Below are 27,914 nucleotides of genomic sequence, written 5' to 3'. Positions count from 1 at the left end.
ATTTTAAAAAAAAATAACAATTTATTTTCCATTGTCTAGTTTAATATTGTTATCAATCATCCATAGAAGAATAAAACATTGAAAAACATAACAATCAACAGTTCAAAAAATAATTCACCTTCCATTCGTCATATTTGAAACAGCAATATCTACACAAAGCATGTTTATCAAACAGGTTTGTAGTGAATTTCCACAATATCAAATGTAAGCAGTATCTTACAAGTTTTGACCTTTGAACATGAAAATATTCATCCTTTTCCGTTAACCTATGATAGTATTTTTCTTTTTTTTTCAGGAAAACAAGGCATTATTTTATCCTCGTTTCCAGTTTTGCTCATGAATGCAAAAAAAAAATAAAAGATTTTGGAAAATGGAAAATAAGAAAATTTTGAAGATTGTGTGAAGAGTAAAATCCCATACTTTTAGTGCGATATTTGCTTTAAAAAGGTCTCATCAGTAATGTGATGTCCATGCAAATAATGTCTCTGTAATCACATGTTCAAATGATAAATATAATAATACAAAAAAAAGTTTTTTTTCAAGAAAGTTTAAATATTTACATTTATATACATATACATATACTGTGAAATTGAAGTGCAAATCTCAGCTATTTTTTAAATTATTATTAAAGACTTGCATAATCAGAAAAATTATATTGTGCAGCTTGACAAAATAAGTTAAAGCACTTTGTACATATGAGTCTAAATGTTTTGCTAAACAATTTGAACATTTTTCTTACTTTAATAGAACTTCAACATGTCCAGTTGTTTTTAATTCTTATGTTTATAGTTTATAGATTAATAATTTTATCTAACGTGTCAATTTTGAATACGATATTTAGGTGGAGAATCTTATACAGTTAAAATATTAAGACCGAGTGTAACACTGCTAGATAGTGTCTCTTGTAAAACTAGTGTAAACTATTAGAATAAAATGTTTAAATGAAAATGAAAATGTATGGAAAACAATGCCCAGGCTTTAAATCATTGCATTGATTTGTGCATTAGAATTTTTCTGTTTATTTTGATGGCCCGTGAAATGATTTGGTAAACAAAAAATTACTTCTACAAGAAAAAGAATGATCGATTCACATTTTCTTAAACACTTAAATGAAGCAGACACTCCTGATTCGTATAACTATTTTGTCATTTTGGTTGTTCACAACACTTCATGTGAGGCAAATTCTACAGTACAATCCAATTATTTTAACAAATACGAAATTCTGAAACGTTGTACACTTTTGTCGAGTCAAACAAATGTTTACAGCTTTGTAAGAGATGTCTATTTCACAGTGTCCAAATATATATTTCTTTTTATGTGAGAATTAGAATATTTTCACTTGATTGCAATGTGTTGTACAAATTTTGTATTTCTTTTTTATTTTACTTTTTACAGTATATAAACTTTTATGTACTTTTGTTTATAGTAGTATTGCAGGCTACTATAGTAAAAAAAAATTTGAATTTCTTATGTAACCAAAATCAAAGTAGAAATAGGCTCTATTATGAATTATCTAATGTATTCTTCGTGTTAAATATGGGAAGTCAAGTTGAACCATTCGATCCGTCGCTGACATCTTTAAAATAAATCCACTATTCTTTTCATTAGCACAAACAAGGCTGTACTACACATATGAAATAATCATACACATTCACACACGTGAACAGAGATTCATGAACTGTATATAATTGCACATTATTAAACTTGTGGTCATCCGAGAACTCCAAGCTGAACCATTGGCAACAAGAAAAATAAAAGGAACAGATGATACTTTAACAGAATTTGCACATTTTAACTTTAAAACATTTTAGTGTCCAAACAAGTAGACGCTTCCCTATGATATAATAAATTTAAAATTAAATGTTCTTTAAGCATGATTCACTGCATCCTAAAACTTGAAAGGTTAAACCACAAAATGTCGGAACAAATTCAGTAATATCTTTGGAGTGCCAATAATGTCTTGCTTTGTTATGCAGTAATAGATTTGGTCAGTTTTTTTAAATCAGTACAGCAAGGAATGTACGTCCTAACACACAGATGAAGCTGCCTCACTGAAAAAGAAAAACCTTATAAATATTTGAAGCTCTGAGCAATAACTAGTAAGATCATATATTTCTACTTTATCTTTGCTAAAGAAGAGAACAAACATGTTCCTCGTAGAAATCTCAATGTTTTTATTACCTTGACTTACAGTTCATCAGTGTAAATATAAAATTATAAGGTAAACAAGTAAACAGACAGAAAATTTTCATTTTATAACATTGTTTCTGATTTTAAATGCTATAAAATGTATCTTCTTTAATTCGTTAACTGTTTGATGTCCTTGATACTAAAACATGACATGAAAAAACTTTTGAAATGTTAATCTCAAGATACTATAGTTGTACAATTTCTGTCTTTGTAGATGACTGGCTCGAAATTATGTTGATTCATCATAAAGATTACAATTGGCATAATATCAAAATGAAGAGATCTTTATTTCCCCCTCAAGGACATTCACACATCCATATCAATAACTTAGTTATAAAGCGTTACAATAACTGAACCTTATAGCAATTAAAAACATCTGATACATGTAATAAGTATATATTATCCTTCTTACGTCATCATATTTTTAACTGAGCGCTAATAACAATGAAATCATACTGACTATAGACAACTGTTACAGTCTATGACAAACAATAACATTTTAGGACAGAATATACATGATTAACGGTCGAAAAAAAATTTTGTTTAGATTATCCAAAACAATGAAAATGAACTAAACAATCGCGTGCATAAAGTTTTCTAATTGGCATATACACCAATATTTCAAGATAAAATGACAGGTGATCGCCAGTGTCTCCAGTCTATCCATTCTTGTAAAACCAGCTAACGCAATTTTGTAAAGATTTTTTTTCTCTTTTTCAGGTTCTGAATTATCTTTTTTTCTTTGTCATTGTTTTTTTACAAAATTCATGCAAGTAATTTAACAAGGTTTTATCAAACAGAGTTCTCTGTGTACAGGTTAATTCAGCTCTTATCAGAAAGAGATTGATTTGCCTTTCAGATCACGAATCCTTGGTTTCTACATTTTTTCTCAGTATTAGTATTTCAGCTATCTTAATACTCCATTGATCTCATAAACAAAATAAAATTACTAACTAAAGTACAACACAGTCTAGACAAGCATATGTTACTTACTCAATACTTTAACAATTCAGAGAACATTTTTCAAATACATTTTATGTTGATATCTGCACAGCATCAGATTTAACTAAGATGTCAATATAAATAATTAAGAAAGATAGCCACTCTTTGCCCATTAAAATTGTAGGCAGATGTTGGCAACGTTACAAAATCAGACATGGATTCTTCAAAGTAATCAAATCTTAGTATGCAACATAGAAATTTTATTTACACTGAGCCTGAAATTTAATTAAGATATAAACAATAACTTGTTACAAGGAATAAAGGAATAATGCGTGCAATATATACTACATGCAAGAGACCAATCGTATGCTACCATGGGAGTGTTTATGGTGATGAATTCAAGGACAAGGTGACATTTACAAGTGTCATTACAAGTAAGAGGTTTAGCTAGCTGTAAAATGCGTTACAAGTCAGGAATATGGCAGTTATTTTTCCAGTCGTTCCGTCGGTTGATATAGCTGAGTGTCTGGTTTTATCAGTTTTCATGGACTTCTCCTTTTTAAATTGACCTTGGGGTTTGGAATTTTTGTCATTAATTTTTTTTTTACAAACATGCCAAAGGGCCACTAACGTTATTCTATTACTTTAACTATACTTCATATCATTAATAATTTACGTTATGTTTCTACGTTAATGGATTTTGTTTTTGTTTCTCATGAAAAAGGCTGATTTTGGCACTAACACTAAGTATTTATTACGCAATTCTATCTAATTTCTTATATTAAAGTTCATCCTTAGAAATATAGTTAATGATTTTAAAGCAGCTAACAGTACATACACTATAACACTTTAAAGTTGTTTATTCATAAGTATTCATTTCTTAGGTTTATTGTTTTACAATACTCAATACATGTTCTTAAGTTTAGTTTAGTCAGTATTTTAATCACATTAAAATTATATCTGAAAATAGGGGAAATGAAACGAGTTGTTTTATCTTGATAAATTGATAATGTAAAAAGGCTACTATAACGGTCATTAAGTGTTAAAAGCAATAAAATATGTAAGTCACCTTGACATGTATTAATTTATCCACGACAGATTAACTTGATCTATAGTACAATGTTCACTTTTGTCACTCCAAATCAATTTTTACAGCATGAAAATAAAATTTAGGCTTAATATTTTAAACTAAGTTATCAATTGTATGACCAACTTGCAGTGAGGAAAAGACAGCAGCAGATGTGAAGAATAATTTATCAACTCGGTACTAAAATAAATAGTAAGAAAGTCATTAAACCTAATAAAAACCTGCTTTATTTTCATTATATTTATATAATTACATATCATATAAATAAAATAATATGAAAATTACCAAAAGGACATGCATAATTTCTTCTCCTCTTGAACTCTAATTCATTGAAACGGTCTGCAACCCATAACTAGTGAAACAAATTTTGTGCCAGGGTATTTAAAATGCTTTAAATGATGGTAATCTCCTTAGTATTATTTTGAAAACTAATATTGTAAACTCTACAACTTAGATGTCTCAACGTATATAACATTTAACATATTTAGAAAACAATGCACAAAAGGAATTGAAACATTTTATTAATTTCCATTTCATTATCTAGCACAACGCTATATTAACCATGCAGTTAAATGGGCACTAAAGGGGAAAGATCTGTAAGTTTTCTGTTATATGTTGTCAGTGCTAGGATAGCCATGGCTGGATTGATTAAGGGTGCCAATCTCCCATGGTGCTAGGATGGTCTCTTACCTTGCTAAAGAACACAACATTCCAATGAGAAGTAACTTACACGATGATACGATCACCGTCTTTTATCTCACTAAAGGAAGGTTTGAATTCGTCGTGTATATGATTGACCAATGGCTTCTTTTGTTCTTTGATGCTGTGGTCCTCTGGATAACTGTCTGTACCACATTGTTGATACTTAAACATTAACATAATGACGGAACTCCATAATAAACTTGCACCTAAAGAAAAAGTGAAATCATGACCGAACTCCATAATAAACAAGCATTTAAGGAACAAAAGACGGTCCATGTTCTTCGACTGTAATATTATTTTATGGATAACTTCACACTGACCAATATAAATGGGACAAAATAACAAGTATTGCATTATAACAAGTGGCCTACTATATTTTCATGACTAAAGATAAAATGTAATTTAATAGTGAATATTCAATTACAGTATAAGCATGATAAGGTTACACATTTTTGCATGATCGGTAAGATTAATGAAGTAAAATTCGGCTAGAGTCTGAATTAAAATGGTATTATCTGCCAAATTTATGCCCACCAAATTTATTAAAACTCTCAAATTCTATTTAATATATGATTCAAAACTACACAAGTTTCATAGAAAAACATATACAATGTCCAGAATCACTACAAAGTATCAATATTTCGTGAGTACCGACAAAATCCAACAAAACCGTGAATGGGTATTTGACCCCGATATAATTATCATCATATACACACAGGTAAACATAAAGCAATTTGGCATTTTACGACAATTTTAATTGGATAAAGTCAGGAATTAATTCCACGGTTGGTGGTTGGAGTCAATTTTGGCTTTGTCAGTCGCAAACATCCGTTTACTGGCTCCGCTCCGTGTCACGGCGCCTGTAAAACGGCATTTGAGACCGTATAATCACTTATTGACAGTGGCAACTATTCAAATACAGTTCTGTTATTCCCTAAACAGACAAGTAAGCTCTTGCAACGGTGTAATGCCAATATTCTTAGTTCTAATTGAGATAAATCATATAAATTAAACGTAAATGATTTACTCATAACATGTATACGACTGGATTTTTTTTGTGGATCGAATAAATCAACGAAATAAATTTCCGTTGCTGCTTTTCCTAGTTTCACTTTTTCAGCTGACATTCTTTTCAAAGGTTAAACCGAAGATCGCATGAGTCTGTGGATTCAAATGAGGTTAAAGTATTGACTTGCAAGCCAACAACACATCAGCGACGTTTCTGAGTTTATTTTGACAAAAATAAACGATAGTGAAATATCATTTTCGCTGTTATAATTTTTGAATAAAAATCGTATATTTTATTTTTTTTTGGTTCTACATCGTCATAATCGTAACTAATTCTCTTTAACATGCTCTTCTACATTACCGAATAAGAGGACATCAAAGTTAACAATGAATAGCACGAAGACAAACTTAATACTTTTATTTGTAGTAGTTTATTGTCTAATTATTTTTCGTTACTATTGAGGGTTTAATTTTGTCTGGTGACATTTGACTTATTCGGTAACACAAACACCGGTTACAAACTAGAATGAAAAAGCGTCTCCTTTGAATCTTTCCGAGGTTATCTAAATACAGAGCTAGATCCGTCTGAAGGGTAATCAATGGTACTAATTGTAAGGAAACGAACCTTGTAGGACCCTATATCTAAACAGCGTGAGAGAAACGTAATAATGGCACATATTTCATGTATATCAAATTACATACCAGCTAGATAAAAAGCGTACTCAAATTCCGACTCTTCTTGAATCAGCAGACCTTTAAACAAAAAACAATAATATTGCATAATGTTCATTAGCTATATTGTTATTGAAATATATTTTAAATCTATGAAATCTTAAAAAGCAACTGTGAAATCAATAACTTATTGTAACAGCAGCTAATATATCTATGGCAGAGATTGTCTGACCGCCTCTAGTTTCATCAGCAAATGTTCTGCATTTTGCCGTTATAGTTGGAATAATCATTATTCACTCTCAAAATAAATCATGAAGAAGACAAATACATAACACATTTAAGAGTATCAAATTTGTATGACCAATTTTGCCTCCAGGAATCACAACCTTAATCTTATTACACAACATAAAATTGACAATGGAAACGGGGAATGCGTCAAAGAGACAAACAATCCGACCAAAGAGCAGAAAACAGTCCAAGGCCACCCATGGGTCTTCAACACAGCGAAGAAACCGTCCGATATTGAACTTTCCAAGGCTAGACTTCGTTTAAATCCCCAATCCCCATTTTAATGGGAACTAATTGTACACCCTGATAGCCATCTCATTCTTGTTCTCGTATAAATCAGAATTTACAAAAATAAACTTTCTTAGATATAAGAAGAAAAATAATCTTAATAATCCTTAACTGAACTTATGGTAATTGATTACAGTTTTCTTATTGTCAGTTTAAAAATAGGAAATAGGTTACAGTTCGACCTTCAACAATGAACAAAACCAATATCGTAAAGTAAACTATAAAAGGCCCCGCCATGACAAAATGTGAATCGATTCAAACGAAAACACCAACAGCCTGAATTATGACAAAACAATAAAAGAAAAACAAATATGACAGACAACAACCAACAACAAAAACATCTAACATAAAGACAAAAGGCACAGATTACCGATCTAAGAGTACTCGCAGTTACTAAAAGCTAAGCTCTCATTCTTGATTAGTTATACCAGATGCTCCTGTCTATGAAGTGTATTTCTGTTGGTACGAAGTATGCAATCCCATTTTATCATTCAACCATTTCACAAATAGATATGTAAATTCCACTACAACAGTCTTTTTAAAGGAAGCCGACTGAGATTATAATTTCACAAATGGTTACAATCATGCTGTTTTCCTTCTTACCAGACAAATGTTTACTTTGTTAAAAATTGCACATGGCCAGTATTATCCATCTGTTATTTCCACGTTGCTGACTATGAAACTTTGTACTGGGTATGTGCTTTTTGAATCACATGATGGTTGATGCATGCAATAGATGAATAAGTTATCCTGTTATTGCCTTTGAATTTAGTGTGATTCTAAATATTGTGTCATTTTGGTTTGGATGCTATTTAATGTTGTATTTATTGATTCCATTACTGTTGGCATCAAGTGCACCTGCTTGCAGTTATCTCAGAAACTTTAGTGCGCATTGGAATCGGTAACAAATGTTTAAATGGTAAGTACTGGATTTGTGCGACAGGTGGAGGACTGCCAGTCTATAAGGGTGCAATGTAAACATCAGCCAATGCTTCGGTACTGTCATTATTAACATAATACTTTTTTTATAAAATTTTAAGTTAATAAGATAACTGATCTTAAACTACCATAGCAACACATTAAGGCACACTGCCGTTTGATTCACTATTTGAGAAGAAACAAATCAAACGTCAATATATTCTGGCTAGAACGAAAATGTACCATACAAGGATTTCCCTTTTTACTGAAATGCTGTACAACTTGACAAGGACAACGTAACGTGATGATGCACACAAGATTAAGAAGGGTCGCATCTTATACACAGAAGGGGGTGATCTAATACATTGTATGCAATACAAGTAAAAAATAAGAACTTTTTACCGTAACACTTTCATTACAAATAATTAACATATTACCTGCTGCTGGACCTCCCAGTAAAGATCCAAGAGCTATCATGAACGACAAGTAACCATTGCCCATAGCAATATATTCTGGTCCAACTAATTCACGTGAGGCTTGTTGTAAAAATGTCGTCCAATAGCCACTGTAAAATCCATAGAGAATACAGTATCCTATCTGCCCTGCATAGTCATCTATCAATAGAGGGCAGATACCAGTCACAACAACCCCTAACCCTACTGAGCACAATAAAGATGTTATATCATCCAATGCACTGTTATGTCCCATGAAAGCAAATACCATCCTGGCTGTAAAGGCTGACATGCCGATACAGGAAATCAAGAATGAGGCAGTGCCGAAGTCTGTTCCGAACTCCATAGCATAAGAAGGTAAATAAATATATATGATTGTAGATCCAAAACTCCAGAATAAATTAGCAATGCACATGCCATGAAAGACAATATTACGGAGAGGTAGACATGACAGTAGAGGCATGAGACGAACTTGCCTCCCTTTGGCAACAGGGAACATGACGGCACCACATACACACAAGTTCAGTGCTATTCCTGATAATGTTAGTAAAGTGCCCCTCCATGCAGCGTATTCTAAGAGGTATTTTATTACTACAGGGAATGTTATTATACCGGCTCCAATGCCGCCCATAACAATAGATAGTGCCTGAAATCTTTTATGGTTAAAATACTGCTCGACAGCCATTATAGATGGTGTACATGCCAGTCCAAATCCAATACCTATAAAACAGTAAGAGCAATTACATAAGATATTTCGTTTAAAATATGTATTCAAAATCAATACTAATTTTCGTAGTTTTGCAGAATTCGAACCTGGATGTGTAAATGTACGCCTTTTCTACATTCAATCACTCATATTGTGCAGTGTAAAATTTGTCTATATTCCATAATTTTTTTTACATTAAAATAGCATTACAATTATTATCTTGTTTCACGTACCTGTTATAACCCCAAATGTGAGGTAAACCTGATACAGGTCCGTCACAAACATCCCCAGTCCTAGACCAATGGAGGAGATCAGTCCTCCTAGCATCACGCTGATCCGATATCCAAATTGGGACATAAAGCATCTTAAAACGATACCTGTAATATAGACAATTGTGTATGAAGACCATCGACACATGTATTTGCCATTTTCAAATTGCTATAGGTTCATATATAAGGTATTAGTAAGTTTTATTTTGAAATCATATATAATCTTAGGTTTGAACAGATCGACAAAATGACCAAGGTAAAAACCATTCAACATTCAGTAATTCTATCTGAATATATATAAAGAATCAAATCTACTCTTACATTGTTAGTTTGATTTTCTAGGCACTTTATATATATATATATATAAGACAAAGCTCAAAAATTGTTGGCGTATTTGTCAATTTATTACAAAAAAAATAAAGTTTTGATTTAAAAAATAAAAGAAACTAAACGCGAAGCTTTTATTTTGAAATAAGTAATAAGCGACGCAGATTCTATCGAATAGAACATTCAATTTAATAACAAATTGAAGCCAGTACAGAGAAAAAAAAAATACATATATGCATGTTACAAATCAATTAGCAAGGCGTGGGGGGTCAACAACAACTGATGAAAAGTTGTAAATCACAAGTTGTCTGTTCTACTGATCTAATACACAATTTGTAATGGGTCTAACAGTCAATTGTCACTACTTAAACAGCCACTTAGATTATCTGTTGATTTTTACATCTGTGACTAGTGACAGGCGGATACTTGTACTGAGTAGGAAAGGTATGTTGTGCTAAATTATAGGATAACACATTCCTATTGTCTTTTTTTATTATTGCATTGACAAACAGTATGAATGGGTCTGTATTGATAACAAAGCACAGCCTTATAGTATTATGTTAATAAACTTTTCAATTTTAACATCAGTAAAATAAAAAAAGCTTACTTGTTAAAGCTGTAACATACAGTAAGATAGATCCGACCCATGAAGTGTCAAAATGATCATGTTCAAAAATGTCTTTGAAAACTATATGGAATATTCCAATACTATAGGATATCCCACATATAATAAACTGAACGAAAAAAGATGCCACAACCACAGCCCACTTCCAATCTCCTGTCTCTTCCACCATGTTCGAATCACCCTTGGCGGCGATGACAATCATTTATATCCTGAAAAAATAACACGTATTAAGGCACCAAAATTCTGCTAATATTGATATAATCTCCCACATGATAATAAGGTATAATTTGCATAGTTATTATATAAACGCAATTGTCAACACTGAAAAATACATGTATGCATTAAATACATTTACAAAAAGCAGCTTTAACACACACAAAAACCGTCAACTACCCATACAGAAAGCAACTTCAATACCACAGTTGGATATAATCATCAAATACCTGTACAAAAACAGCTTCATTCAAAGACTCTTCAAAGTGGTGTTCTATGTGAAAAACGTCAAAATAATCGTTTCTCTAATTTTTTCACTGTTTTCACATTTCCAAACCAATTGTGAAAAAAATTGTTCTCCTCACTAGTGAAATAACTGTTCTCGGCAAATAATTGTTCGAAAGTTAGTTATGACGTCAAATTTTCTTGGTGCCGGTCTTCTGAATTTCCTATTGTGACGTCATGAAAAAAGGCGACCACGCCTGATGACGTCACATATAAAGAACACAACTTTCTGCAAATCTTTGAAAAAAAAGGATAAAAATCATTAGAGGAACAGAATCCACCACTATAACTCGTGTATTACGATATTTCTCCACCCTCAACAGTTAAATTTTAATTTTTTAAAAAGCTCGGCAAGCCTCGCGCTTTAAATATTAAAATTTAACTGTCTCGAATGGAGAAATATCGTAACACACTTGTTGCAGTGGTGGTATCTATATATCATCGTCGCGTTGTAGGCCATAAAACGTCCATTTTTGACGTGTTTCACTACCAACTAGGTAACCATTTGGTTAATACACAAAAAACGAAGTCGGTGACCATATGATTATTTCATATCAATAGCATGGAAGTTTATGTATCAACAACATATTTTATGGAAAATCTATGTATTTGAAATTGGAGAATTGATGATTTTAAGACAAATTTAAGACCGTTTTAAGCTGCTTTTATGTATTTCTATACGAATGTTCACCTATTTCAAAAAAATTCAATCACTCATATTTCAGAAAATAAAATAGAAAAATGCATTATTTTTTCGAATTTCAGTTCTAGTTCAACGAGCTTAAGCTGTACCGTATGCAAAATTTTACCAAAATCTGTGACATAGCCCATTGACTGTTCCTTGACCTTAAATCAACGTCATTTGTACTCTGTTATATAGTTGTGTCATTGGCAATCATACCACATCTACTTGTTTTATATTAATAAAAACTTCGACATTTTTCTAAGGTCAAGGTCATATAAACCAAACAAGAAATACATGTACACCTTACAATCATTCAATACACTAAATATAGTTGACCTATTGCTTATAGTTTCTAAGAAACAGACTTAAGCAAGAAAACTAAACATTGACCAATGAACCATGAAAATGAGGTTAAGGTCAGATGAACCATGCCAGGCAGACATGTACAGCTTACAATCCTTCCATACAACAAATATAGTTGACATATTGCTTATAGTTTAAGAAAAACAGACCAAAACACAAAAACTTAACACTGAGCAATGAACCGTGAAAATGAGGTCAAGGTCAAATAAAACCTACGAGACTGACATGTAAATCATAAAAAATTTCCATACACCAAATATAGTTGACCTATTGCATATAGTGTTAGAAAAAAAGACCAAAACTCAAAAACTTAACTTTGACCACTGAACCATGAAAATGAGGTCAAGGTCAGATGACACCTGCCAGCTAGACATGTACACCTTACAATCATTCCATACACCAAATATAGTAGACTTATTGCATACTGTATAAGAAAAACAGACCAAAACACAAAAACTTAACTATAAAAACTGAACCATAAAAATGAGGTCAAGGTCAGATGACACCTGCCAGTTGGACATGTACACCTTACAGTCCTTCCATACACCGAATATACTAGACCTATTGCTTATAGTATCTGAGATATGGACTTGACCACCAAAACTTAATCTTGTTCACTGATCCATGAAATGAGGTCGAGGTCAAGTGAAAACTGTCTGACGGACATGAGGACCTTGCAAGGTACGCACATACCAAATATAGTTATCCTATTACTCATAATAAGAGAGAAATCAACATTACAAAAAATCTTAACTTTTTTTCAAGTAGTCACTGAACCATGAAAATGAGGTCAAGGACAATGGACATGTGACAGACGGAAACTTCGTAACATAAGGCATCTATATACAAAGTATGAAGCCTCCAGGTCTTCCACCTTCTAAAATATAAAGCTTTTAAGAAGTTAGCTAACGCCGCCGCCGGATCACTATCCCTATGTCGAGCTTTCTGTGATAAAAGTCGCAAGCTCGACAATAAAACTATATACCAATTATCAAATCAATTATCTTCAAGCATGCCGAAAAAAAGTGCGGAAAACTGATTATTTGAGTGAATTTTTTAAGTCCAAGGACCATAAATCTGCACAAAATCATTAGACCGGAACAAAATTCGAACTTGATCTGTAACTTGTCATGATAAAACAATAAAACAAATATCAATTCAATATCTTCAAGCACGAAGAAAAAAAATGTGGAAAACTGATTTGCCGGACTGACGGATGGACAGACAGACAGACAGACAGACAGTCCCCTTCGACTTCGTGGGTAGGGGACTAAAAACTCTTCATATACAGAGCAGTCCGGTGTATCCGCGCACCTTAGACTTTTGGCTACACTTTGTTTGGTAAACTCATGAATGCCCGCTGATTTCCGGCCGCGCGGACGCAGGGTATTGCATCTTCAAAACACTTGAACATACTTACTAAATATTTGTTCAAGTTAGTTAAATTGCCTCATAACTTTCATCTATTAGAGACAAAACAGGGTAAACAAAAACAAGGGATTCGCAGGAACTTAAAAAGAATTGAGAAATATAATACATATAACAGTTTGTATTTAAATTGTTAAGATAGGATTCTACACCTTTCTGACATTTTTATAATAAAATAAAACTATTTTCAAAGAAAGGACCATTAATTTATTTATTTTTTTTACTGTTCCTGAATCTCAAACTAAATAATAAAAAAAAAAATATTAGGCAATTAATTATAACGAAAAATAAACAATAAACATTCTGGTCGTCATCTTATGTAACACTTATTTTGTATTATAGACCTGACAATTGTTATTATCCTTGTAATAAAGGACTTTAAATCTATATACAATTCGTAACATTCTTAAAGAAAAACGATCTGATTCAGATATTTGACAAGGCTCCATTATGTGTGTGTGTGTTGCAGCCAACTAACAGAGCAGCGTTAAAGATCTAATTTTAATCAGATTGCAAGACTGGCCTCCAATTTTCAGATTAAATTAAAGACAAAAAAATGATTACCAAACTGAAATAGTTAGAATATCAACTATTTTATTTTATTCTACTTCTATTGAATACATTTTAGTATAAACGTATTTTAACTATATATATATATATAAAAATCCTTACCATTGCTCTCGTTGACTTTAGGACTAACACGAGAGGGTGAATAACACAGTACAACTATAATCTGTTATTGTAAAGGACAAAGTAGAAATAATTGAAAGTAGATAACATATTTAAATGTTAAATTAGGTGTACACTGTGGATGGAATACCTTTCCTCTTCCTATACTAAAAGTAATACAGAAATTATCAATACAGTTATCATCCTTATCTGTAAATAAATATATATGTCATAAGTGTCACAATCCCTCACCTGATACAAGAACTATACTTATTTTTATCAACAGGACCAAATTTGAGGTTACAGTTGGCGTAAAAAAATCTGCAAACGAGGTATATCAATGTTCTTAAAGTTAGGTTTATACATTTTCCGCACATTTACCGTATCCTATGGGCTACTGAACACCAAGTTTAAGACAAAAACAATAAGGTACAGATTACAAACAATTTGAGTATGAAATACTAGTCACCTGTCACTGACCTCATTTCATGATTCAAAATCGATACATTCTACACAGTTATCCCTGTGGATTGAAATCCTACTTAGCAGTTGACTATGTACATGTATGCATGTACCTTTCATTCCAACTCTTCAACGTTTAATTTACTATAGCTAGACACTTTCCAAAATGCAGTTTACTAAAATAGTTCGTGTGACCTAACAGTGATTTTTTTCTTCTTATAAAATGTCAGGTAGATCGGATGTCTTCCCCTATCGAAGGTTGTAAAATAGCAGAACATTCATTTGAATGTCCCTTTGGTATCTTTCGCCTCTCTTCTATCATTTTAAAATTAGACCCCTAACCCCCCCCCCCCCCCTTCCCCCTTTTCCCCCTTTATAAAAACCATTATCTTTTTTTTGGAAAAAGCCCATTTAGTTATTTGGTGAATAGATATAGGAAGATGTGGTATGAGTGCCAATGAGACAACTCTCCATCCAAGTAACAATTTATAAAAGTAAACCATTATAGGTCAAGGTACGGCCTTCAACACGGAGCATTGGCTCACATCGAACAGCAAGCTATAAAGGGCCTCAAAAATTACTAGTGTAAAACCATTCAAACGGGAAAACCAACGGTCTAATCTATATAAAAACGAGAAACGAGAAACACGTATGAACTACATAAACAGACGACAACTACCATGACTACTGTACATCAGATTCCTGAACATTAGAATGACTGTTTACGTCCCGAATAAAACCCATTTGACACTATCCATCTACATGACCTTTAACCCAAAAAGAATTAACAGAAGAACATATTATTTTGGTTATATAATATTATATTTTCATGACATTTAATTGCTATGTCAACATTTGTTAGAATTGTATTCGCACGCAGTATCAAGAAAATATAAAGAGTTTGAATTTGAATATAATGTTGTAGTGTTTGTTAGAATTGTATTCGCACTCAGTACCAAGAAAATATAAAGAGTTTGAATTTGAATATAATGTTGTAGTGTTTGTTAGAATTGTATTCGCACTCAGTACCAAGAAAATATAAAGAATTTGAATATCATGTTATAATGTTTGTAAATGAGAAGAGTTTGAAAAGATTTACAGCTTAAACAAGTTGTTGGGCTAATAATCACACGTTCATGTTAACAACATGAAAGAATAGCACATAAACCTGGCGATATATCTAAGATACGAATAACTTTATTAACAACAATGGATATATAGCAAAACATTAAAATAGCCTTTCAACACGTCATAATTATTAGGACTAGGTAATCACTGCATATATAAAATTCATAGAGTATATTCAACAAAAGTGAAAATGAACGCAACCGGCTATACAGGAACAGGTACTGTTTTCTGCCAGAGATGCTCGAGTTCACCTGGAGTTTTTGGTGGGGTTCATGTTGCTCAATTTTTAGTTTTTGTGTACATGTACATATGATCACCTTTTATTTTGGCTATGGTGTAGTCTATCCTTCAACTTATAATTAATGTGTTATGGGCCCTCATGATACATATAAATAAACGGAGATGTCGGGTAACCGTCAATGAGACGATAACCTACGATACTGATAACAAAAATGACATCTAGAGGGCAGCACTCAGTCTTCAACATTATAGCCAAAATGTCTATAAAATATCATATGTTGCCCGTCTATAAAAATTGAGAATAAATATAACAGAAACAACCAGAGATCTGCAATTAACAACCAATTCTCCAAATAACTATAGACATGAGCAATTCCAATACATAATGACTGAGACTACTGTGTGTTATAGTAGTCTCAGATAATGATAATAACTATAGACATGAACAATGCCAATACATAATGACTGAGACTGTGTGTTATAGTAGTCTCAGATAATGATAATAACTATAGACATGAACAATGCCAATACATAATGACTGAGACTACTGTGTGTTAAAGTAGTCTCGGATAATGATAATAAAGGATCTGGATGAGAGGGACTTGGGGAGGGGTAATTACTGCACTTGCATTTTTATGCCATATTTCTCTATTCTTTATTTTTATTGTCCAATATTCTCTATCCTATATATTTTAGTTATTAACACTCATTATTTTATATTCTTTATCAACTCTTTGTCTATTGCCACACACAGACAATCATATACAATGTATACCAAACCCACTATTAAACATCAATATCTACATGATTGTACATAGGGATTTAAGTAACTTTAAATGCAGTCAATTTTGTTTCTACTCTGTGCAAAGTATCTGCTAATTCAATAAATATGATGATGTAAATAATTTGCAATCGTGTTTGTAATTACTTTGTGAAGATTTACTCCTGTGAAACGAGTGATCTTGTACAGGTGTTGTACATATATTAGTTTTATCACCTGATGAGATAGAAAACAAGGTCTTACCTTTTATCATGTTGACATTTTTCGTTTTCTTCAAGAAATGTATCTAATATTGCTCCATTATTTTTTTATCATTGATATAATGTAAAAAAAGTCTTGTTCAGAGTTATCCTTTATCGCCCATCAAAACAAAAATCAGCTGATTTTAAGTGGGTCAAGTCCATAACTATGCTTCCCACGTGATCTCTTTGTTTACAGGCATATCTATATTTAGATCTGATCACTAAAGTCAGAATAAAATACGGGAGAGATATGAATTTTCAAATAATGCAATGTATTTCATCATTAATATACTAGGACCAATGCTGACCATCATACATATATAACTATGACCAATATATTGTTAATGTTATAATCCAGGCTTGAATCATCACAAGTAAAACATTAAAACTAAAAAATTAGATAAGCGAAGCTAGTATGTTTTATGACGAAAAGATACGGTCTTGAGCGAAGTAAAATGTTAATTAAATATAAAATTTTATTTAACACGAAATTTCAGATTAAATTCATTGTATAGAAGAAGATTTTATTTTCCCATTAAACAAGGAGCAACGTACAATGTTAGACATTCCTTTATAAGAAATAATACCCTAATAAAGAACTTAGTAAGCACAAACTGTTTTAACACACATATACACTCCTTTTAAATAGCTTACTCTACATATTGCAAACCGTCATGCATGTAAATTCGTTGGCGATCTACAAAAGTTGTCATTGTTGTATTATTGTTTCGTGTCATGATTAGGAACATTGCCAGAGCTATAAAGTATACCTAACCATAAGAATTATTCAACAGTATCACTATAAATGTATAAAGTTGAAAAATTGTTTCGGAAATAAACAATTCATGATATAAATGTACGTCAAAAACTGACCCGATATCAATCAATCCAACCCTTATAGTAAAATAATGGTTTTATTCAATCTTTTATCCTCATAGATAGAAAATCAATATACAACAGAAACATTTAAAAGAAATCGAATAAGTTAATAAAAAGAGCAAATTTACCTGCTTTAAAATTAGCGAAAAATCAAAACAAAGCAAATTTTAAGGTCATTTCAAGCTCTTAATCTTAAGATTTATAATTTTAACTACCCAAGCATTGACAGTTTGGTTTTAACACCAAAATGCTTTTTTTTTATTTGTATTGGTTTATTGATATTTTTTCTTGTGTAAGGTGTTACAAAGTGAATGTACATGCCTTCAACACCTATTATCAATTTGAATGCAATTATCTTTCCGATGATCAATGCATTTGCACTTTCTTAGATTTTTGTCTTTATCAAATAAAAGGAGAAATAAAAATAAAATTAATAAATAATATATAATATTTAAAAGATGATTTCAAAATGACGACTGTCATGATGTATATATGAGGGTCTTAATGGGGGCACCTTCATGACGAATAACGGTAAAAATTCTTGCAAAATGACGTTAACGGTAATTTTTGGTGCATGACGATAAAATGTACACTTTCTTTTAGACGATAAAAAAATCGACTGATTTTGACGAATCACGTTAATTTTTTTCAAAAATAACGGTAACGATAATTATTTGAGACCTCTGACGAATCACTATAAGGATATTTTGACGAATCACGGTAAAATTTTAACCAATTTGACGCTAACGGTAGCCGAAACTGACCGTTTGACGTCTGACGGTAAAGGGCATTCCTACCCTCATATATGGGAAAGCAATATACGAAAACAAAGTGGGGGTGACCCGGGGTTGCTCATTTTCCAGATTCCACTTTTTTTAATTTTTCCCTCTTAATTTCCCACTTTTTCCAAGTTCCAACTTTTTGGCCCCCTATATCCCACATCCCAAAAGCGAGGCATCCCCTCAACAAAGTTGGTGACCTCTTATGAATTTCCAGCAAAACTTAGCATATTTACCCATACAACAAGTGACCTAAATGACCTGAATGATGATTAATGGGGTTCCCAGTTTGTTGTCAATATTTCCACAAACACTTAACTTCCGGCCTTGTATCTTACGATCTAATGTGACACAATACACAATTTTATGGAAACGACATATTATGCAATATCATACATGTGTTATTGTAGAAGGTTAAATACATGTAGCTTAAATAAGATAGATAAGAAGATAAGAATTTTATTAATCTAATCAAGAACCCATAAAGGGCATCATTTACAACAATATTAAGCACAATATGATTGGAAAAAATAATTATAATGCATTCCTACCATCTTGTGACCTTATATAACTTTCAAGTACTAACACTGAGAAAGTATTCCACAGTTACAACATTTACCTAAAACTTATGTATACATAATATATGTTCATGTACATGTTTATGTTTTACTGGATATGTCAGGTGTCGTCTGTTAAAAGTATAATTGTCTTTGTGTTGAAAATTTCAAGCAACGTGACAATAATAAAAAAAATAACTTTACCTTTTATGTCATTTTTCCTTTGAAAGTTGTTGAATTAAAACACAAAATGGCGATCAAAACAAAACTATCTACACATGTGTATTAGCTGTTATTGATTAATTATACATGATCGCTGCTGGCACTGCGATTTTTTCTACAACGTGTATGGATTTTATTTATTTCCGGATCACATGATAATGCCTACTTCGTGATCGATTCGGAAATTATTTATCGCGGGAAAATATGAAGACGGTTCACGGCTGATTACTTCACTAAGTTGGGCGTAAATTCAAGCGGATTCCAGTTTAGAAGAAAGATGAAAGTGAAACGGTAGTATTTTCTGTGCTATAGTAAAAACGGTATTCTTTTTAGAATTTTTTAATACTTTTTAGCATTGATCCAGAACATACACACACTACTGACTGCAGTACTTTCAGTATACTTATAATATTGTGAGTATGCATGAGGGTCTGGATGAGGTTTACAGAATAGAGAATAATGGCACCAAAAGAATAACGAATAGAGAAAAATGAGCAAAAATATAAAGACAATTATAGGGCGCAAAGGTATAAAGAATAACCAGAAAATAAAAGAATTAGACCATGTAGTAAAATACTTATTACAGAAATGAAAATGTGAAAGAAAACGTTTCATTCATAGAAACATTTCTCTGTCAATTTCAAACATTAAGGGTGAATGGTCCGAAAATTCATTTAGGTGAAGAATGTCAAAATTAGTGTTTTTATCAAAGTCATTTGTTGTAGCTAACATATAGAGCCATTTACGCTGCGACCACTAGCTGAACAAAATGTAAATTTTCCATATTGGTCGTTTCCATGCATTCCTTTACAAATCGTCAGAAAATCTTATTTTAACAAAGTTGCATATGTTTCTAGTACGTAATTTGCCGAACTGATTTACGGCAGTATCCATTTAAAAACAAAATGAGGAATTTCTTGAAACACATCCAAGACTTGCAGAGACTGACAAGATCTGATATGATGGATAGTTTGGAGGAACACAATGGCATTGTTTTGAGATCGACAGAAAGAAAAAAAAACTAATGTTCTTTCAGAAATAAGCGTCCCTAAATGCGTCCTGTACAGCAAAGCTTGTTTTTCTCCATAGACTGTACTTGTTTATGTGTGGTTACAGATACACTGATGATACAATGTTGCTACTATGTTTAAAAGGTTATTGTATAGACTCGATCATTACCTTACGCAATATGCTGAAAAAAAAACTTTTCCCATAAATTAAAACTGGAGTGGAAAACGACAATCAATTCTACGATTAAAGCGCTAGCTACATCAGAACGCCGTAAGTGTATGGAACATGACAGATATTTTGTTCGCTTTACACATCATTACACAATGGTGAAATTTTCAGTGGATGGATAGCTGCTAAACGAATGTCGAACTTTCCAATGCGATTTTTTTTTCTTGTAAAACTAGTAACATGCATACATCAGGTAATCCTCTCCTTTGTATATGTGATAACTGAGAAATATATGAATGAGCTATGATTTTGCATTGAAGTATATATATGGGTCGGGATTTTCACTGAACTTCAATAACTGAATCTGGGTGCTAAAAAGCTGCATAGTAATTCTGCGGATTTTACCCCTCTGGCAAATTATCGACTTAGAAAGGGGGGTGATACCCTTCTCTTATCTTCAAATACACCCAATCCCGTCACAACAAGTTCTTGCTAGCAATCTTGCTGGTAATACAACACAATCCTGGCTGCCGAACAGGTATGATTACAATCGGATTTAATTGTAGGTCGAAACTGTAGGAGGGGTTGCAACGACGAACTATGTAACTTCAATGCTGAATTGAAATAGGTATATTTCAATAACTCATCATTATCATAGGATAATTTGTCCAAAAAATTAAATCATCATGATACGCAAGTCTAATATGCACAATGATGTGTGAAGTAAACAAAAAAACAAAAAAACAAGAAGAGGTGCGACGGCTACACTGACTCACGTAGACTTTAAGCGAACATACGGAATGACGGATAGACTGAGTAGAGTGGAGTATGCCCTTAACTATTTATGCAGTGGTATATAGATAATTTATAAACAACAGAAAATCTAAATTGTATATGACACTTTACTAACCAAAGTTTCGATTTCTTCACTGGCGTGTTTTCTTAAGATGCTGTGAAAAAATCCTTCTATATCTCTGCTAATAATTGATCAATCATGGACCTTTATGTCTATGAAGCACTCAGGTCGACGTCAGGTTGTTAATCGACGTCCATTTCTCAAATCGACGTCCATCTAATCAAAGTTATACTAAAATGTACCATAATTCATTCGTCCTTCTTTTGTAAAAGTGTGAGGGTATTTATACATACCCTATGGGAGTATAATATTACTTCTGATTGGTTAGCCAATAATACAAAAGATAACCTCCACATTTTTGAGTGCTGGTGTTGATTGGCTAACCAATCAAAAATTGTAATCTCCCGATATCTTCACAGTTTTACAAAAAGGGGGAGGGAGTTTTACGATATATCGATATATCTGCTGCCGCCCACTGGGAAATACTTCATATAGAACGCAAACAAACATCATAAAAAAACTAGAGATCACCATTTTATACCATTATCCTCAACAATGTAGACATATTTTCTACCACTGCATCGAGTGTGATGCGATATTTAATCACTCGAGACAGCTATCAAAATTTTCAAATTTAGAACGCAAGGCTCGACGAGCATTTTAAATATTTTACGTATTGCACGGAATTTGGTTGTAGAATCAGATTCTTTAATGATTTTTAGACGATATGCAGATATACTTAATTCTTCTTTTCTAATCTGCAAAAGATGTGTTCTTTCTTTGTAACGTCTTCAGACATGGTCGCCTTCTTTCGTGACGTCATAATGGGAAATTCAGAGGAAAGCAAGAAAACACCTCAGAATTGAATTTTGACCAATGTAGAACTGAGATCAAACAAACCATACGTTGATTAAATAAAGATAATCAACAGGTCAGGAAAATGATATATCGGCTAAGAATTAGAGAAAAGTGTTTATATCATAAGTAAAAAAACTCCATATTTACTTTAAAAGACTGTAAAATATATCCTGTTTACTCTGAATTCCTTAAAGGACATAAAGGTTTTTGTTTTGGATACCACATATGGCATCTAAGACTTTTATCAAATTATCATCCATCTAATTTGTCAATGATTCCTTGATTGCCAAAATTATATCAAAGCTTAAATATTTTTTTGAAAAATAAATTGCAAGTGACAATATTTCCCAACCCACCAAACACAGACACATGCAATTGAGATGTTAATCTAGGATGTATAGTTAAAGTCAAATTGGGTTATACCGCTTTTAGCAACAATTTGATCAGCATACTGTATGAGATGCTTTTGTATTGCTTTTTTTCTTATCTATTAAATTAATTTGACATTCATTCAATTTAGGCATTTCATAAGAATATCATATTCATGAGTGTTCAGGACACTGTTATTGTAATCTGCTCTGAAGTACAGTGGTTGATAATATAGAGTGCAAAATGACATAATTTCTATAAATAAATCCAGCGGAAACAACAAAAGACTGCTATCAATACTTAATTCTCCAAATAAAAAAAAAAGGAAAAGATAACATAAAAAAAGAAATAAACCCAACAAAACATTAAGATGCACATGCAATTGTGGCGGGGGTCAGCTAGATATCATAGATTTCCATTGTAATCCCAATCATTTGAATAATTCACAAATCGGTTATTAGATAATAGAATAGAAAAAAATAATAAAATTATAGAATAAATAATCGAAGAATTCAAATATAGAAAAATATTAAACGAGGGACCAAACAACTCATAAATTTAGGAATGCGCGTATGCGTGTGTTTTTTTTTCACATGTCGCGCCGTATCTCAAAAACAAATTTATGAATATTGCTTAAAACTTTACACACTTCTTAGTTATATTAATCTTAAGATCTGTATACTTTTTGGTTTTGATTCAAAATTTTATTTTAGAGATATTGATTTTAAAAAAAAAGGGGGGGGGGGGGGGGGGGGGGGGGAGGGTTTCACATGTCGCGCCGTATCTCAAAAACGATTTATGATTATTGCTTAAAATTTTACACACTTCTTAGCTATATTAATCTTAAGATCTGTATACGTTTTGGTTTTGATTCAAAATTTTATTTTAGAGATATTGAGTTTTTTGTAAAAAAAAAGGGGGGTTTTCGCATGTCGCGCCGTATGTCAGAAACTATTTATGATTATTGCATAAAAATTCACACACAAAACGACGGTTGTATCATGCGCTCATGGCGCAGCTGTTTATTATAGTTTGTTCTCATATTGTGCTGTAACTCCACTGTCAACTAGGGGAGGATTGAGCGCTCACAAACATGTTTAACCCCGCCACATTCGTTATGTGCCTGTCCCAAGTCATGAGCCTGTAGTTTAGTGGACTGGTTGTCGTTGGTTCATGTCTGTCATATTTGTTTTTTCGTAATTGTTTTGTTATAAATTAGGCCGTTGGTTTTCTCAATTGAATTGTTTGATATTTTTCTTGTCTCATTGTTGAAAGTTGTCTATAATTGCTTACATCCACTTCATTTGAACTTTGGAAGATAGTTGTCTCATTGGCAATCATACCACATGATGAGAAAAACCAACTTTAACAAAGATGATTTGGAACAATTCTAACAGCTATTCAGCAGAACAAAATACTGTTACTATGGACATTTTCCGATTCTGTAATCACGGACAATCTTACGATCGTCTAGGAAAACAAATGGATTTGTTCGATCTCTGAAGACCCTTTTGGATATCCTATTTTGTTCTCTAGAACGCACATACAAGAACACTGCAGGCGCTATTTTATCAACTAAGAGAGAGAGAGATAGGGGTGCCCCTGACCACTCTTAGAATTTCTGTTAAGTTTTCAGTAAAAAAAGAATGCTGATACACTTAAAATTTTGCTAAGAGTAATCAAAGACGATCTTAAATTGATTATCGACGTTCGAGATACCCAGTCGATAAGATTAAAACTAAGAGAGCGTTCCGAGAAGGACAAAGAGTACTCTTGGGGTTGCGAGTGGGACATGAATTTTAAGGGCTGTCAATCATTCTAAGATAACTTCAAGATACACTCTTAGCAGATAAGATGATCATAAGATTATCTTAAGCACTAATATTGCTTCATGATATCGGCCTCTGGATCGTAACCCTTGGCTAGCGAAGATGAAGCTAATCATCTGTGTTGTTCGGTCACTAGTTGAATATTTTTCGATATTTCCATTCTTCCATTATTTATTCTTTTTTATTGCATTGGTCTTTTTAATGAACATAAAGCAAAAAATACAAGGAACTACTATTATATCTTTTTTCTACGCATTCTCTCTCCGTTTTGACGTCTTGACAACACCCATTGTTGTATGACGTCAGAGGAGTGAAATTATCGAATTTATTTCACATGTGAAATAATCAGTTTTCATTTGACTATACAGAAATCACGGTATTTCATTGCAAACAATGTAATAAATAAAAGTAAACATTCAGTATCAAAGAATACTAGCAGTTATTGGATGCAAACTCAAAATATTTAACCTTTTGATTGACATAATTCCGTCTTACACTATAATATCGGTTGATGAAGTTCATAGAATACTCTAAATGATAACGTCAGGAACAGAGAGACACGATCTTGTACAATGCCAGGAACTTACTGTACAGAATTTCGATGCAGGAAAAAAAACAAAAGAAACAATTGATGTAAAACAGCCCTTTAAACACCAGGGATAAACTCCGGCACCCGTCATGTTGCTCGTTACAAGTTAAAGTCTAGGAATGGATATCACAGATATTCCATACGATCGACTTAATCATAATAACTACGGTAAAACTTTCAAAGAAATAAATTGAACTTTACAATAAAACGAATATATTTGGTTCAATAGCTTCCATGTAAGCAGAAATGCGTTACCGAAAAATGATAGGAAACACAATCACTGCGATATCGTGGAAACATGGAAATCATCTCTCTTGTTAAGTTCTACACCGACCCTCATTGTCAAGTTCTACATAAAAGCCAAGGAGACTTACATGTACAAAATCGACCCTCATTGTCAACTTCTACATGTAAGCCAAGGAAAAGGAGACTTACATGTACAAAACCGACCCTCATTGTCAATTTCTACATGTAAGCCAAGGAAAAGGAGACTTACATGTACAAAACCGACCCTCATTGTCAATTTCTACATGTAAGCCAAGGAAAAGGAGACTTACATGTACAAAACCGACCCTCATTGTCAACTTCTACATGTAAGCCAAGGAAAAGGAGACTTACATGTACAAAACCGACCCTCATTGTCAACTTCTACATGTAAGCCAATGAAAAGGGGACTTACATGTACAAAACCGACCCTCATTGTCAATGTCTACATGTAAGCCAAGGAAAAGGAGACTTACATGTACAAAACCGACCCTCATTGTCAATGTCTACATGTAAGCCAAGGAAAAGGAGACTTACATGTACAAAACCGACCCTCATTGTCAATTTCTACACTGACCCTCATTGTCAATTTCTACATGTAAGCCAAGGAAAAGGAGACTTAAATGTACTTGTTGTATCCTTTTTACTCATTGAACTTCGAATTATTCGGTGTGTTTGATTTTTTGAATGACAACATATTCGTTATGTTTTGTGGATCTATTTTTCAACAGACAACTGCTATGTAAACTGACTGTAAAACTCTTCTTACTGACTTGATCCTATATTTTTTCCATTTGTCTTGAGAAGACCCTATATGATGTTTTGTATCATACGAACATAACAACAAAGTAGGAAGAAGAGGACCAGACTGTCTGTTGAAAACATGTACACACTATATGTGTATATGTGAGTATGTTTATCGGATGTCTATTGTAAAACTTTTATAACAATTCTGTGATATAGTGGATTGGAAACTAATGCAATGTTTATTCTAAAGGGAAATATTACCCAGATTGTATTAGATTCTTAAACGACGAATTAGTAGGCATATCAAATGTAAGTAAACTACTACAGAAAAAAAAAGAAAGAGATGTCCATTTAGGGAATTTCTGTAAACAATTGTTTTTATACAAAATTGACTCGTCTCTTTTGTTTAGTATCTTTGCTGTTTTGATATTATTGCACTTCTAAAATATTGTAATACACAGACCTTCAGAAGGAGTCATCTTAACTTTTAGGAATTGAATCTTAACTTTAAATTCTTATCATGTCTGGACACAAGTTTTATAGACAAATAAACAAATTTAAATGCAATATCATTTAGACTTTGTCTCTCTTTTGTGTCCTGGGCATTGTCAAGATGGTAACTACATTGACCATTTTATTGCTTTAACCTCGAGAGGGAAGGCTAAAAAGAACGTCATCAATCCAACAATTACATCAAATATCTATCTGTTAGCAGCAGTGAAACTAATATCGTGCATAGAATAGAGAATGAGGCCTTATAAATAGCCTAGTTGTTATTCGTCATGAGAGCAAAGTGTTTTCTTCTGCAAAGTCGTCCATTTTAGGGTATTCTAAATACAATATCAACACAGTGTATCACGGAGAACTCTTAATTATACAAACCAGAGACGATAGCTTTGTCTTAACCCACGAAATATATATTTCCAAGGTTTACACAGTCCTGTTACATTTTGATATTATTAAAGTATTAAATGATATCAATTGCCTTGTTATAACTGGGCGTATTTTAACCTATAATTGCGAACTTTAATACATTGTTACTTTGACAGAGAGATGTCTCATTGGCACTCATACCATCCTTATCTTCTTATTTATATTTTTTAATATTTATACATGTACAATGATTTAAATTCAAACAAGTAACAGATGCTGTTCAGTATTAGTTTCCTTGGAGGACACAATTTATTAACAATTACAACGAAAAATTGTCCTGTGTAGGTGGACCATATTTCATAACTGTTGCTGTAAAATGCTGTCCACTTAGGGGACAAGATTTCATGGCAATGGACATTATTTAATACCAAAGTTCTATATTTTCTTTTGCCTTCTTCTCATAATTAATATATAGTAAAGTTCGTCACATTTGATATTACACTTTACACACTTCCTTATTGTCATTAGCATTAGCTGGGTATTTCTTAGAACTTAAATGTCTCTATATTCACTTCCATCCATTATTTGTTTGTTTACACTTGTATAATAATCAATTTCTAATCAATCGTTCAGAATTTATTAAAATTTAAGTATAATAAAACTTTTTAATGACCTTTGTATTACTTCCCTTGGAGGACACAATTTAATAGCAACTACTATGAAAACTTGTCCTGTGGGTGGACACTATTTCATAACTTTTGCAGTATAAATCTGTCCACTTGAGGAACAATATTTCATGGCAATGGACATTATTTAATACCAAAATTCTATGAAAAACTGTCCAGGTGGACACTTTTTCACAGGACACTAACAGCTCTGTTCTTAGCTTGATCAATGGCAAGGGTGTGAGAAGATAATCTTACAATGTAGGTGAACAATTTAA

General features: G+C 32.4%; 1 protein-coding gene across 4 annotated transcripts; it reads right to left on the bottom strand.

Moving 5' to 3' along the window:
* Position 1: 1 nt before the first annotated feature.
* LOC127737480 (monocarboxylate transporter 12-like) lies at positions 2–19,566 on the bottom strand. 4 transcript variants are annotated; one of them, XM_052248213.1, is made up of 8 exons: positions 19,390–19,566; positions 17,625–17,667; positions 10,457–10,683; positions 9,487–9,630; positions 8,533–9,267; positions 6,632–6,682; positions 4,950–5,127; positions 2–2,051 (listed from the first exon to the last, which is right to left on the bottom strand). In XM_052248213.1, the coding sequence occupies exons 3-8, from the start codon at positions 10,674–10,676 to the stop codon at positions 2,027–2,029; spliced, it is 1,353 nt and encodes a 450-aa protein (XP_052104173.1). In that variant the 5' UTR covers positions 10,677–10,683; positions 17,625–17,667; positions 19,390–19,566; the 3' UTR covers positions 2–2,026. The 4 variants fall into 4 exon arrangements, with proteins under 4 accessions (XP_052104173.1, XP_052104174.1, XP_052104170.1 ...); XM_052248214.1 differs by lacking the exon at positions 17,625–17,667 and having other exon boundaries at positions 4,910–5,127; XM_052248210.1 differs by lacking the exon at positions 17,625–17,667 and having other exon boundaries at positions 19,390–19,565.
* Positions 19,567–27,914: the final 8,348 nt, after the last annotated feature.

Source organism: Mytilus californianus, unplaced genomic scaffold (genome assembly GCF_021869535.1).
Source record: "Mytilus californianus isolate M0D057914Y unplaced genomic scaffold, xbMytCali1.0.p SCAF_4, whole genome shotgun sequence".
Classification (NCBI taxonomy): Eukaryota; Metazoa; Mollusca; class Bivalvia; order Mytilida; family Mytilidae; genus Mytilus; species Mytilus californianus.
Note: the sequence above shows the minus strand (reverse complement) of the source record. Positions and strands in the feature narration are given on the sequence as shown.

Excerpts from the sequence above, each read along its gene's own strand:
- LOC127737480 (XM_052248213.1), bottom strand. The coding sequence starts at position 10,676 with ATGATTGTCATCGCCGCCAAGGGTGATTCGAACATGGTGGAAGAGACA. Across the intron at positions 9,631-10,456 it reads GTATGTTACAGCTTTAACAA|GTATCGTTTTAAGATGCTTT; the intron begins GTAAGCTTTTTT and ends TCTATATTACAG. Across the intron at positions 5,128-6,631 it reads GTACGCTTTTTATCTAGCTG|GTGCAAGTTTATTATGGAGT; the intron begins GTATGTAATTTG and ends CTTTTTCTTTAG.